At 33.5% G+C, this 15,086-nt stretch overlaps 1 protein-coding gene across 1 annotated transcript; it reads right to left on the bottom strand.

Annotated features, from left to right (window-relative positions):
* Positions 1-4,067: 4,067 nt before the first annotated feature.
* On the bottom strand, positions 4,068-13,913 carry CLEC9A (C-type lectin domain containing 9A). The gene is made up of 6 exons (XM_090275417.1): positions 13,729-13,913; positions 12,205-12,285; positions 7,850-7,996; positions 6,340-6,491; positions 5,171-5,292; positions 4,068-4,527 (listed from the first exon to the last, which is right to left on the bottom strand). Exons 1-6 carry the CDS (start codon positions 13,817-13,819, stop codon positions 4,377-4,379), a joined length of 744 nt encoding a protein of 247 aa, XP_090131543.1. The 5' UTR covers positions 13,820-13,913; the 3' UTR covers positions 4,068-4,376.
* Positions 13,914-15,086: the final 1,173 nt, after the last annotated feature.

Below are 15,086 nucleotides of genomic sequence, written 5' to 3'. Positions count from 1 at the left end.
AAAAATCTGTCTATGTGCATCTGAAATAGTTTGGTTTTAGTTCATATTTTCTTCCATTTGATCCATATTTATACTTTTCAGGTACTAAAGATTTAATAATAATAAATGTAAATAACATGAAGTATGTGTGATTTTTAGAGTGAATTTGTGATTCAGGGAAAAGTTTAGTGTGGAAATGCTCTTCAAAATATCATAGAAGTCAGCACTTTACTGAGGCTTCATCTGGCCCCTACAGGAGTACTGATTGTTTGATTATTTGAGGAAAATAAGAAGTCTTTGAGATGCATATTGTCTTCAAAAGTATGGTTTTAATACTCTCCTAAAATGAAATCCTTTGAGGCAAGGTGATGTCATCAACACATGGCTCAAGATGAGTAAACTGAATTGCAACAGGGCAAGTCACTCAATCAGGTCATTGAAAGTGGCTCCTTGTGAAGGTGACCCTTTCTCACGATGGCAACAGCACAGCCACACAGGGGTCATTACAGATAACACCGTCACAGACACTGACTTCGTTTCTTTATAGATAAATGCATGTTAGAGCTTCAACACTGGAAAAGATTCATTTTTTATGAATCTTTATTTTTCAACAGTGGAAACTGGGGTGCTGCAGTTTTATTTTCGGTAAACATTACCTTATGGTAAAATGATATTAAGTCAGCAAACATATGATAAAGAGACCACTTTCATAAGACTGTGTCACCTCTCAATCACGAAATTACAGATTTCTTTCTTAAGATTTTTTCTTTTAATTTTCTGCCCATTAGCTAGGAAATTTTTCAGTGTTAAACAAATTTTCTGTTGATTTATTGTGTTGTGCAAAGAGAACTGCATTTGTGATCATAAAGTGAGAATTTGAGATCCCTTATTTTGATGTATTATTGCAAAATCAGTTTATTTCAAGAAGTTCATTTCATTAAGTATAAAGTGGAAATATTGACCATTTCCTCATAGTGTCATTGTTAGCTGAAATGAGGTAAATGTGAAATTAGTTCCAGCATCCAAACTGTAATATGAAATTTAAGGGATATTAAAAATATGCAAAAAGGGGGAGAAGGGCTTTAGCGGTTGTTTTAAAATACAGGGGAGGACAAACAAGCATGAATAGCCTTCTTTGGAGATCTGTGTTCATGAACAAATTGTAGAGAAGCACCTACATTGGGGAGCTGTGGACATTACCAAATATTTTCTATGATGAGTGCAGAGATTTAACGCACGCAGTTAATGTAGTAAGCACATAACGAGAAATGTGGAGTAGGCCTTTAGCTAAGCAGTTAAGTGTTATTTAAGCCTTGCTACTGAAGCAAGAAAATACGGTTAATATGGGAAAATCAAATGACTTTGTGGACTGACTTGTAAAATAAGAGACCGGGCACACAGGTTTTGACCTCTCTGTTCAGGGTTGGATGACAAGAGTCTCTTTAAATGACATTACTTTAAAGAGTCCAGCTGCTCGGAGAGTGGACATTGAATAGTACTCTCAATGAAAATCTGCAACCTACAGTAAAGTGTCTTTAGACAGTGAAGAAGGGGAAAAAAAATCACATTTCTTCGACATTTTCGGTTGTTCTGGAGCTTATTTCTCTCCATCTTTGCCCTCAGTAACCCTCTCATCTGTATAACAGAGCTCCCAATACCAATTGCAATATGAACAAATATTTCAAAAAACAGAAAAGGAGCATAGCACAACATTGTCTCCACAATTAAAAAAATTAAGACTACAAAATAATCATAACATGAGTTTGAAAGTTGATTTGCTGAGATCAATTTCCCGCTGAAAATCAGAGAAGGCAGTGCCCCATTAATTGAGTTTTCAGCAAGAGAAGACCTTGTCTAGGCGCTTGTGCATTTAGGTACTTCTTCTGAAGAAGTAGCAGGAAAAATCAAATGGGGAATGTGGCCTTTCCTGGTAGACCCGAGTTCCCCAGGGTACACAATAAGCTATTTCTCTTCCTGAGGATATTGAACCAGCTCTTAAAACTTATCAACAGGAAACAGGTCATGAGCCCTGTAACAGCAGGAAGTGTGAGAGAAGGGTAATGAGAGCTTTTACTTTGGGGATATAAACAGATTATGAAATAAATATAAAGTCTAGTAGGTTGTCTCAGGGCTGGCCTTCATATTTGGGAGTCAAATACTTTGTAAAGGGATTCTTGTTATTTTTGAAAAATATAAAAAGTGGCATAATCCTATTTAAAGTGTACATAACTGTTTTACAGTTTCATTGTATGACTAGGTTATTAGAATCTAATAATATTATTATTTCAATTTTACTATTCTAGTGTTTTTCCTTTTAAACCCTCAATGTACTTTAACCATACCACATTACAAAGCTTCTTTATATTTGTAGGACAGATTTTATGTTTCTTTTTCTTTCCCCTGTTTAAGAGCTAACCTGGAACTCAGTGAGACGACTCAGGATACCCAATTCATTAGTGGTGGGACTAGGGTATGAAACTGCTTATGCCAGTGCGAAGGCCCAGTCTCTTACCACTGCCTTGAAAAAGTCCTCAATAATCTGGGCCAAAAGCAGCCTGCAGGAAAAAATCTTCCACCCATAATACCTGTGTGGAGAGCACCATTGCCACTGCGGGAATTCGAAGGAGATCCTGCCAGCTGCAGTGTAGATAAAATTCTGACTTGTAAATACTGCAGCACATACTGGAAGGATGACATCAGCTGAAGGATGTTTGCCTTTTTCTTCATTGTACTTTTTTAACAAGAGTTATTAAATGCTTCCTATGCTTTCTCTAAACATAGCTCCATGACAATACTTTGAAGAAACCTGAAGACAAACAGTCTTCACTACTAAAAATTGCTATTGTTCCTCCTTTACTCCAGGTTATTATATCCAGCTGCCAGCTGTGAAAACCAAACACGTGGTGTTTTCTTTGCTTGTCTCCCTTCCTAGGTTCAGCAGAAAACCAGAGAAAATCCCTTATATTGAAATCCCCACCATTTAAACTGTAGGTCAAGGGTAAATAAATTAAAAAACAAATAAAAACATGCCTCCTCATCCTTAAAGGACCTTATCCTTCAGAGGTCACCTTTTTCAGTAGACTTCTAGGTCGGTTTACATTATTAGTGCCATTTTAGTGAATTAATTTTACTTTATTTAAGTGATGTCTTTATTATAAAGAGAGAAAGATAAGAATCTCATGCAGCTCAGCTACTCCTTGTGAAAATGAAAGATTTAATAAAATTATATTGAATTTAGCAAATATTTGATGATGCTCTAGTGTGTAGTAAGTTGTAGAGATGGTAAGTAGCAGAGTAATGTAAATTATAATAATTAGTGACTTCTTTCATGATAGATCATGATACTTTCATATCCACTGTCATTTGGGAACAAACTAATCCACGTTCAAGGAGCCTGCAGACCCACGACAAAGATTGTCTATAGATGTATTTGAAGAGATCTATTCACTTTTAAAAAGATAATCTCTCTGGACAGTTGCTGGCATTTTACATATAAACTTGATCTTCTCAATATTCCTGAGACATGAGCAGAAAAGGGGTCATTTTTACCTGGAATACCCACATAAGGTTGAGATGACTGGTAATTTACTCCAGGTAAGCACCAGTATAGTGTCATACTCTATGCTAGGTACTGTTCTCAGCAGCTTATATATATTAATGATTTTAGCCTCAAAAATATTTTGAAATAAGTTATTTTGTTATTTTACAGTAAAGAAGTCAAGGCACAGAGAGATGCAATTAAAAGTGCTGGAGTGCTAAGCTTCCGGGGTCCAGACCATGAGTCCTCTGATTTGTGCATACTGGGCTGGTCAGTGAGGAAAGAGGGAGGTCGACGCACAGCTGTCCTTTACTGGAATCATGCTGGTGTTGGCAGCCTGACTGTCCCTTCCACTTACATGAAGTGCTGGTAATTCATCTCTGTAGTAGAAATCTACGGTCCTAAAAAGGGTATTTACTTACAGGCAGCAGACATCAGCCTCGCTTCCTTCCAATTTGAACATCCATATCCCTGTGCTCCCACCCTACCAGTCTGATAGCAATGCCTTGGAAACCTAACAAATGGATAAAAGATCTGGCAGACAGTGCGTTTAAAAAGCCACATTTATTTATTTATTCAAAAAATCAGTCAGCTGGAACTGCATCATTTCCCCAGTGACTTATAGATTTCTGTGTGCTTATAGTCACTATAGACTTAAAAGAAAAAAGCATGACAAATCAAGATAATTTTTCTTCTGTTTGTTCTTGACCCTTCAGGGTTTTGCCCTCTGAATAAATTTTATTCTTAGCAATTTGAACACTGTCAAAAGAATGTCTGCGAAGTATTGAAGAATATTACCCAGTGTAAATGCAAAAGTAAGTATTGAGTCTCAGGTAGCTAATTTAGCTCACACATAAGTTTACTTCTGCCCTTGCTCTTTGGCAGAGGATATTAATGTGTCCTTCTCACAGATAGAATATTTCCAAACACTGCAGTTAGTAGAAAAAAGGGCGTTGACTCTGAGGTATCCACAGATCTGGCTAGTTGATTGAGGTTTCTGTATCGGCAACCTGGAGAGGCAAGTCAGTGTATCTGAGGTTAGGTATGGGGCTTACAGTGGTGGTGCTGTGGGTAACTCATGAGAGGTGTGTAGCTTTTTGTTTTGTTCTATTTTGTTTGAATATGCCACTCTTCTGTATAGTTTTGTCCCCCTTCAATAACAGAGCTGTTTTCTCTGAATAAGAATATCTTTAATATAATTTGAACAAAATGCATATTAAAACACAAACATAGGCTCTAAATTAGAATATCTTTCCTCACTCTTAATTCTCAAAATACTAGGGCATCTGGTTCTGTTCACCAATTTCCCTATCTGTAAAGCTTAATTATGGAAATCGCTTAATAGTTACTATAATCTCTTTTGCTTAGGACTCTCTAGCCATTAATTTATATAAATGAAATATACTTGATAACTAAATAATATTGTTCATTCAGACTCTCATATTTTGATGTACATGTTCTTGAGGGTAATGGAAGTGAGGCTGAAAAAGAGGAAGATTTAGAAGCCATGAAGCTATTCATAAATCACCTCAGCTTTGATTCTAATCAGAAGTCTATGAAATTATGTTGGTTGTAAAATAAAATGAACATTTGAATTTCCTTACATATTTTCATCTTGTAACTTGGTGATTTCTTTTTCCCTGAAACACTTACAAGTCGGGGGAAGGAGAGGAGTCATCTTGCCAAAACCAGCGTTGGCTGGATCTGTCTTGAGACAGTCCCACCCAGTAATCAAAGCCCCTTCTGATCTTCCTCAGGTTGCCAGTGATAAAGTCCTATAAAAAACAAGACCTGGGTGGTTAATAAGGGGAAACAAAAACTCAACAACAAACTACTGTGAAATATAAATTGCGCCATTTTTCCTATACAGAAATTAATGGGAACTTTAAAGCTGGAGAAAGAGTGGTGTATTTAAAAGAAGAAGTACATGTTACAGAGATTTTCCTGTTGACATATGATCAATGTAGTGTTGAAGACCATGGGAAAAATAGGCATCTAGTATTAAAATAGTTTTAACAGATTTCGAGTTTGGCAGATATATATGTCAAAAAAGGTAAACATTATGCTAAATCCTCATTATCAGAAGAAGTAAAATATCCTTGACATCATAGACCACATAGATCACTTCCCCAGTATACTTTAATACAAAAAAAAATAGTTTAGAAGATTCCAGAGGCAACTTAACTGTAGGCATATTTTGTTAGAAGAAACATTACTAACATTTGTCAGCAAATTTGCACAGAAAACATAGTGAAAACCCATAATTGTAATAAGTTAGTTCAACTTGCCTTCCTTTACTGCATATACTTAACAAACTGTTCTCTCATCGTTCTTGCAAAAATGAACTTTAACTAATTACTGAATATAGTGGCATACACTTTTAATAAGGTCAGAAATGTGTAACTATGCATTCCACTTCACACATATATATGGATATAATGATTTCAGAGAAACATCTTATTGTTTGCTTAAGATATTAGTAAATTGGGTTAAATGTCAATTAAACAATTCATTTATCAAATACTTATTTTCATATACCTTTTCATTTCATGACATCACCTCACTTTTTATACTTATGATTTTCCATGGTAATTGAAAATTTTTATAGGTTACCTCCTCACAGCATTAAACATAATACTTTATCCTACTAAAAGGAACACAAACCATACTAATTCTTACTTTGTCTCTTTTAAAGCTTTATTACAACTAATATATTACTGTTATAAAATATTAAGGGATACTGTTTTATCACAATCATTACTTTCTTTTAATGGGTAACATGGTGTTTTCATAATTACATGAAAATGTAAAACAGCGTTTACCATTTCTTCCTTGCTGTCTATTTGTAGAAGATGAGAGCCCTCCTTCAAGCAATTCTCTTTACTGGTTTGCCAAACTTTCCAATCTTCATAGACACGGTAACAACTTTTTCCATTCTGAATCCAGTTGTCTGGACAAGAGCTGCAGATAGGAGCTTTGAATAAAATATTTTACTTTATTAAAGTTACTGTAAGAATATTAGAAGCACATCTCTTCAAAAATGACCCCTTGTATCACCTCAAGTGAAGCTGAACACTCTAACTAAATGGTTCATATGTTGCAAGGCTTACCAATTTCAGCTTCTCTGACGCTAACTACAGTGATTTATATAATCATTTCCAACTGCAATATGTTTCTAAGAATTACTTTAAGATAAAATTAACCTAGGAATATTTTTCCAAATTGTTCCTCTTCTATAATAATTGATCTGCTTATTCTATTTTTATAAACCTTTCCTTTCTTTAAATTTACTTCATTTGTAGTCTTCATTTGTTTGCTTATTGTTTCATATTTGTTAATCTTACTAGCTCAATCTAGTTAGAAATATACGGGACCACCAGGCAAATTGTATAATAAATCTCAAGTTAACACTTAAATTCTGAGAGTTAAACATGAAAATGTTTCATGTATAATGGAGAGAACAAACAATGCACCTTAACGAGTAATTTTAAGATATGTAGGGGAGAGAACTTGAAGAAAAAGCATAAGTGACCAATATGCTTATTTTAAGACTTTGATAAAACTAAGAAGCCACAATGTTTAATCAGTTTTATGGAATCTTCCTTAATAAAGAATGTTTTCACAAAAGAACAATGCTCAAATGTATAAAAGGAGAATCAAACAGCAAGATTTTGACCAAGTGTTTCTGGCACAGTTTTATAATGGGAAAGACAATGAAACTTCCCAAATCAAGTTTCTAGAGAAACTCACAAATAGTTTATTATCAGTTTCCATGTCCGAGATGCTTATTTAAAGCTCTTCAATATCTGTTGTTTGGAATCCGTGCTTATCAGGATCCTAAATATTGTTAAAGTTATAGCATAAGTAGTGTTGACAATAGCAGTTGAAGGGTTAGGGGACATGCTGGGTTTGTTGGTCTTCAAATGGATATTGTTATCAAGTCAAGATAGATGGTTCAGAGGTGGGCCTAACTCATGCCAGCAACTGCCTATTGTATTTAAAAACACTGTCAGGCGTACAATGCTTCTTTAAATTTGATTGATTGGTTAAAACATTTGACCTAGTAATAGCACAAATTTCACTTTGAAATTTGAGTGAATGTTTTCTTTACCTGCATTCTTGAAACCTCTGTATTTTCTACATACTGTTTATATACATAAATAAGATTAAACTGGAGAGTGGATCAAAATTTTATCTTTTCTATTATAAAATATTGACTATGATTTTGTAGAGACTAAAATGTGTGTCATTGTTTTTTGTTTTTTGTTTTTGAAGATTTGGTGCATACATTTGCATCTGCAAGGCGAAAACTTATTTTTCCCTATCAGTTACCTGAACTGCAAGAGTTTTGTTTCGAGGTTTGGCAAGATTTTATCTGAAGGTCATAGCTTCTCTTCCAGTGTGTGAAGTTCAACAGTGCCATGTCCTGTTGGATGAGTTTTTCTTGCTGCTTCTTCACAGTAGTGGACACCTGGAACCCTTCAAACAATAAGAACAATTTCTAATAAATTCCTGACGAATTATAACAGAGTCATTCTTCAACACAGTCTAAAGAGAACCACCAATTACTAATGAATTTTTTGACTTTAATTTGTATTAAGTTTTTGTTTAAAATTTACATTGTTCAAAAATTATCTACTATGCTATGCTGTACACATGAAACTAATACAAAATAATATTGAATTTAAACTGTAATTGAAAAATAAAGTTTAAAAATATATATCTAAAGGAAATGTGGGAAAGGGTTTTATTATTAAAACTGATACTTATTGAAAACAAAAACAATTTATATTGTTAAGAATAAAAAACTAGAAAGGACACACAGCAAAAGGCCTCTTTGCCACCCTCTTATTCACCCAGTTCTACTCCCCCAAAGCAGCCAGGCTTACCAATTTTCTTTTCATTCTTCTAGATGTATTTTGAATTTTACAAGCAAATGAACATAAAATGCCCTTACTCACCTTTACACAAATGGTTACAATCTCTTTACATGGTTTTGTATATTTTATTTGATCACTTAAAATGTATTTTGAACATAAATTTATGTCAGTACATAAAGAGCTTTCTGATGATTTCACTATAACTATGTAGCATATCATTGTATGGATCTATCATGTATTGAATATATCATGATTTAGTTTAGCAATTTTCTGTTGACTTTTGTAATTTTTTGGTATTGCAGACATAAATATGGTAATAAAGAACCTTCATCATACCTAATTTCACACATGTGCAAGTATATTTTTAAGACAAGTAGCTAGGTCAGTTTATGTGCATTTATTTAAACCATATTAGATACTTCCAAATTACCCTCCATATATGCTGATGCAAATGGTATCTCAATATCATTTGAATTTGCATTTCTCTCATGTTTGATGTTGAAACTTTTTTTGCATACATATAAATTAAAGTCAGTTATATTTCTTTTTTATGAAGTGTATAATTACATCCATTATAATTTTTTCATTGGGTTTCTAGTCTTTTTGTTTCTGTTTAAAATGAGGCCCTTATTGTGCTGTGAGAGTTAATTTGGCAGGCCTAAAATCAGCCTGAGCAGTGCTCCCAAAGTTCCTGCATGTAACTGACCTCTGGACAAGATACCAAACATACGAATTAATAGTATAGCTTTGTGGTCAGCAAAATATAAATATTCCTAACAAGATTCTGTTTGGGGGCCCCCTGATACCAGGGTGTTCATGTAAACCATTGTGTTCTGTGCATGCATCAATGGTTTCTGATTCAAGAGAGAAACTGTGTTCTGAAAGGATATTACAAGGGGAGAAAAGGATGTCAGCTTGTACCTGGTCTCCCTAGACATCTTATTGTAACACATATATTTACTTTAATGCTGTTGTGAAATTATATTCTCCTCTTGCAGTAAACTGTAGATTTGTAAGCACTGTGACTTTGAGTCTCACTGTTCTACAAGTCTTCTGTAACAACCAGTCCTGTTTAACTGATTCTGTTAGTGTACTTATATTTTGACAAAGTTTGCTTCATGTACGATATAAGCTATGACAGTTTGTCTTCTGACTTTGCTTGTGGTAGTTTACCCAACATTGATCAGATATATATATTTTTTTGTCATTTTTAGTAAAAGTTTTCTACTTGAGATGAAACTTTTATAAGTTTATTTTATATTTACTTTTTGATGTTCCTGGAATTTTTTTTGTTATAAATTATAAGACATAACTTCAACATTTTCCTCCCAGATGGCTACATATTGTCTCATATCACTTATTGACTCCTCCCCAGACTCTTCATTTGCTGTCTTTAACTTACCATAAATTTCCAATGAAGTACTTGGTTATGCAGTATTTCTATTGTTTTAAGTATATTCCATTCACCTACTTATCTTTTCACTTGTCAGTACCACATAGCCTTAGTTATTTTAGGTTTTTAATTTATTTTAATATTTGATAGGGCCAGTCCTTCTCTTATTTTCACATTGCTTTCATATTAATTTTTGGTTGTTCTCATTTTCATTTCTGGCTAGCTTCTTGAGCCAGTTCTTTTTTTAAAATCGTGTTATAAAGCATCTGTCTATTCCTATTTTATTAAATATTTTTCTCAACATTGATATAGATTTTTCTTTATCTTACTTGATTTTTATAGAATTTCTTGAACCAGTGGCTTAATGTTTTTAAACAATTATGGAAAATAGTTACCCAATAAGTCTTATAATATTTTGCACTATAAAGTTTTTAAAATAGTAAGACAATTAGCTTAAGTAATATGGTAGAGAAAACCAAAAAATACAAAAGGGTCAGATGGAGAAACGAAATTACTTCTATTTACTTTGAAATTTACCACTCCACCTCTTTCTCGTCCTTTTCCTCTTCACTTTATGATATTCCATAACGTGTAAATATCATGAATTTAAATGGTCCCTTAGTAATAGGCATTTGAGTTATTTCTAATCTTTTGTACTCCCACTTTTGCTACACAGGCAAGTTTATCTACAGAACATATTTTCAAAACTGAGATTTCTGGGTCAAAATCAATTAATACAGTTTAAAATAACCAGACTTTGTTAGGAACATAATTGTCTTGGTTATCTAACTAGATTTTATGAGCTATTCAGAGAAGAAAAATTAAGTACCCACTACACAGCATATTTTTTGAGAATATGGAAAATGTTAAGTATGTTTTTATTAATATCTTAGTATGTACTGTAGGCTTTTGAGTTATATAATAATTGCTGATTTATGTTAGTTTATTTTTATATAAAAAACAAATTCTATATTCTAGTCACTTGACAATATTGCTTGAAAATGTTGCATTTTCACTTTTTAAGTTGAAGGTGGTTTTTGTAGTTTATTTTATGTTCTTACCCCAAGTAGTTTTAAAAACATTGAATTTATTATGTATAATTGATACTTAAACTATATCTTTTGATATTCACAATGTCAGTTAAATATGAATTTATTTTTTAAAATATGGATTCTTGTAGTTAGAATAAAACATGGCACAATGTTAATTAAAAGTTCCCAGTTTTTACAGAAGAAATTATTATATGTTAATTGACTTATCTGTTAGTTCTCTTTCAACTCTGCAAATATGCTTCTAGTATATTTGTTTGGTAAACAGATATTTAAATGTGAGTTTCTTTATAAAAATAGACTGGCACTTGATTATATATATTTAAATACATACATATACATTTTTGATAAAGCGCAGAAGGAGGATTGGGTGAGATAGAAAAATATTTGTGGAATTTCTGACATGCTAGCCTGTAAAATTAAATTTGAGGAGATAGACAAGGGAATAATTAATTTTTGCGCTCCTACTAATTATTAAAATATTCCTCAGAACCATCAGGAAAATGAATTCATAACTAACATGAACAAGGTCAAGTTTTTTATACCTCGTGGAAGCAAATCTGAACCCTTTGCTTCCTCATTTCAGAACTAATAATTCTCCCTCATCTGCTAATGCCTCCTAGGTAGAGAAGTTATTTGCTAAACCATATAAGAAAGAAAAATTATCTCAACAACAACTTTCATCTCTGTCTCAGCAAATTTCTTACTGCTAGAATGAGTGATAATAAAGGTTCTTAGTCATTTTTCTGGAAATTGCAGCTTTATAATTACTACACTTCATAAAGAATTTACTTGCTAGAGGTAAAAACATCTCAAATTTGGGCAAATGGGAAGAAATAAATGTGATTAACTATTATCCAAATAAAGTTCTCAGGCTTGTGTTACACATTAAATTGTACCTTGTCTAATATAAAGTAAAAAATGAACTCATTAAAATAATTTATACAAGTCAAGTTTAGAATAAATGCATATTAGAAAAAGTAGAGCATTTACTAAAATTTTTCACATTGCATACTTTGGCATGCTAACACAATTCACAAACTGAATCATAATATAAGTAAGTATTTACATTATTATTCCCAAAGAAACTTATGGAGTTAGATTTGATTTAAACACCAAACAACTGAACATTAAAAGTTATAACAACATTCAAGTGCTTAGAGTGTTATAGCAAATCAATGTTCCATAATTTAAATTAGGAAGCCATTATTTTTGCCATTTATATGCATTTAACTGTTTGTAATTAATTTATTTATCCATTTATAAATTATGACATTTTATTTATTATACATTTATAATTTTATGTGAAACTACATGTCCTATATAATACATATAGATTATTTTGAAGATATTTTTTATACTTACACTTAATACCCAAGAAAATGGAGGTCGTTAATGAGCCCACGCAGAAAATACATAATATCACCATCACAAGACATTGTGTTCCTAAACAAGGAGTAAGGACAACAAAATTGACTCAGAAAAAGTGGGTGAAAGGGATGGAATAAGACTAGAAAGAATTAACTTTAGGCATTTTAACCACAGGATTGTTGAGGCTATGTAACTGTAACAGGAAAAAAAGAACTCAAACCCTTTGAAATTCGAGTTATAACTTGGATTACATTTGATTGCAAAAATGTCAAATTGAACAAATTTAATAACATACTTCTCTTACCCTCATATGATGGCACAACCTTACTAACTAGTCATATCTATCCTTTTCCAAAATATTTGAGATTGTAGCGAAAAGAAGAAAGATTTAATATTTGAAAGCAAAAATAGTATGTTGCATCTCTTCATCTCTCTTCAGTGTCCCTTGAACATGATTGGTTCAATGATATTTCTTTTTAAACACATAGTTTTGGATGAGGAACATTTTTCCAGGTAATTTTGCAACTATTCCGGAAGGAAAAATGAAGAATTGTGTAATTGGTTATATTTTCCACACTAATCAGGGAAAAAATAGCCAAAATTTATCTTTGGATGGTGTGGTTAGCTGAATAATGTACCAGTCCAAGTTACTTATGTCCTAATCCCTGGAACCTGTAAATGTTACCTAATTTGAACAAAGAGACTTTGAAGATGTAACTAAGTTAATGATTTTAGGATGGGAAGATTATTCTGTTCCTTTCTCTGAGCCCTTATACCGACAGGTAGGAGATCAAAGGGACAGAATGTGATACAATGATGGAAGTAGATGTGATGCTGCTGTCTTTGAAGATGGAGGAAGAAGCCAAGAGCCATGAAGGCAAGACATGCAGCTCTAGACCTGGAAACAAACAAGGGGATGGATTCTCTCTCAGAACCTCTAGAGGGAATGTAGCCCTGTGAACACCTTGATTGCAGCCCAGAAGACCCATTTCAGACTTCTGGTCTCTAGATCTGTAAGATAATAAATCTGTGGTGTACTAAGCTCTTGAAACTGCAGTAATTTGTTACCTCAGCAATAGGAAACAACTACAAATATTGAACTTAATAAAGACAGAACCGATTACAATGGCAGACAGCTCCAGGCTGATGAGAGTTTACCAATTTTTCAATGTCTGTTTCCTCTTTATTTCTTAATACTTAGCAAATAATTTGTGAAGGAGTGTTATATGCAGAAAGTGAAATAATAAAAACATGATTTTTTCATTGTTTCTCCAAGTCCAGGAATTTTTTGTCTTTGAGAGACACAGAAAGTATTACATATTTGCCAAGTCCATTGCTCTTTTCCTTTTCATCTTTATTTACCCCTCCAACCCTTTATTTTTTTAAAAAAATGTTAGCATATCATGCACATTATCATACTCTAAAGTGGGCTACCTCATTAGAAAAATCACCTGGGTTCAATATGTAACAGGAAACAAAACACACACTGCAAAGTCTCGGACTAAATAGAGTGGTTACCTGAACACTTGGAGGAACGCTGATGTCTCTGATAAGGGCTTGGGACTGGCATCTCCCACTGAAGGGAAGTGTAGATTTCTTCATCCTGCATGTCTTAGGGGCTTTGGTAGGTGAGGCAGTCCTCCCAAGAAGCTAAGACAAATAACTCCCTTTGCAGTCAGGAACAGATTTGTGGAGGAACTGAAATTGGCTGTTTTTACACACCAGTGGGAAAATATGTTAGGGTTTAAGGAATAGAATAAATGCATCTTCATTCAGAAAGAAGAAGTTTATAAAGTTTAAGCCAATGCACAACTTGCTAAAGAAGGAAATGAGAAAGAAACTGAATTCAAATGGCCAATGATAAAACATGTTATTGGTCTGGTTTCTAAGATGTAGCAGGTGTTGAAGGTTATAGCACTGGATTACTGTTAAAATGAAAAGAAGTGCGAAAATTCACTTATATTTGGTAAAGAACACAAAGCATGGGAATAATCTAAATAGCAAAGATATAGAAATAGCTCATGTTGGACAAACCAGAGCGTAAGGAGTTGTCATCCACTGTGTATCCTTAAGTAAGAAACTTGGGAAGGAATTGTACACCTACAATACGTTTATAAACTGTATTACTTAGGATAATGCAGTTGCCGTGAAAAGTAAATCTCAAAATATCAGTCATTTAATACAATGAAAGTTAATTTCTTCCTCACATAAATTCTAGCTCCAGTAACCTTGGTTGGTGGGTAATTTTCATCTAAATGAAACCCAGGCTCCTTCTGTCTTGTGAAACATTAAAGTCCTCTACTTCTAGCCATTGGAAAGGAAAAGAGAAGGTGGAAAACCCACATCTGCTTCTTCAAAACCTGTAAACTAGAAATAACCTGTATCACCTCCACATTCACTAATGTAACACCTATGTTTGGATCTAAAGGTTGGGCCTGATAATGTAACTTTTGCCTAGCTCGCAAACTTTCTGGGATGACTTCACTCTAGACAGGAAACATGAATTATTTAGTAGACATATTGCCATTGCTGCCCCATCCTGTGACTATTGCACTGGCATTGAGAAATTTGATACTTTGTCACTGGTCATTTGTCCTTATGGCTAAAGGTTATATCTCAGTAATCTAAGGTCTGCAAAATTGCAATGTTCTCTTTCATTTCAGAGTTTCACTGGCTCAATCATTGATCTCTGTAACAGGAAGAGACAAATGGAACTCATGGGGAATCTAAGAGCAATTAATAAAGATGCTGCTTATAAAGTTTTGGGAAGGATTAAAGGAAGCAAAAAGGGGAGGTGATAGATGTTTGGGGAAACTTTTATTACCCTCAGTCCTGAAGGGTTAAGGGAAGTATGTTTAATGGCACTTTGTGACCTG

This window comes from Furipterus horrens, unplaced genomic scaffold (genome assembly GCF_987537825.1).
Source record: "Furipterus horrens unplaced genomic scaffold, mFurHor1.1.pri manual_scaffold_4, whole genome shotgun sequence".
NCBI classification, from domain to species: domain Eukaryota; kingdom Metazoa; phylum Chordata; class Mammalia; order Chiroptera; family Furipteridae; genus Furipterus; species Furipterus horrens.
Note: the sequence above shows the minus strand (reverse complement) of the source record. Positions and strands in the feature narration are given on the sequence as shown.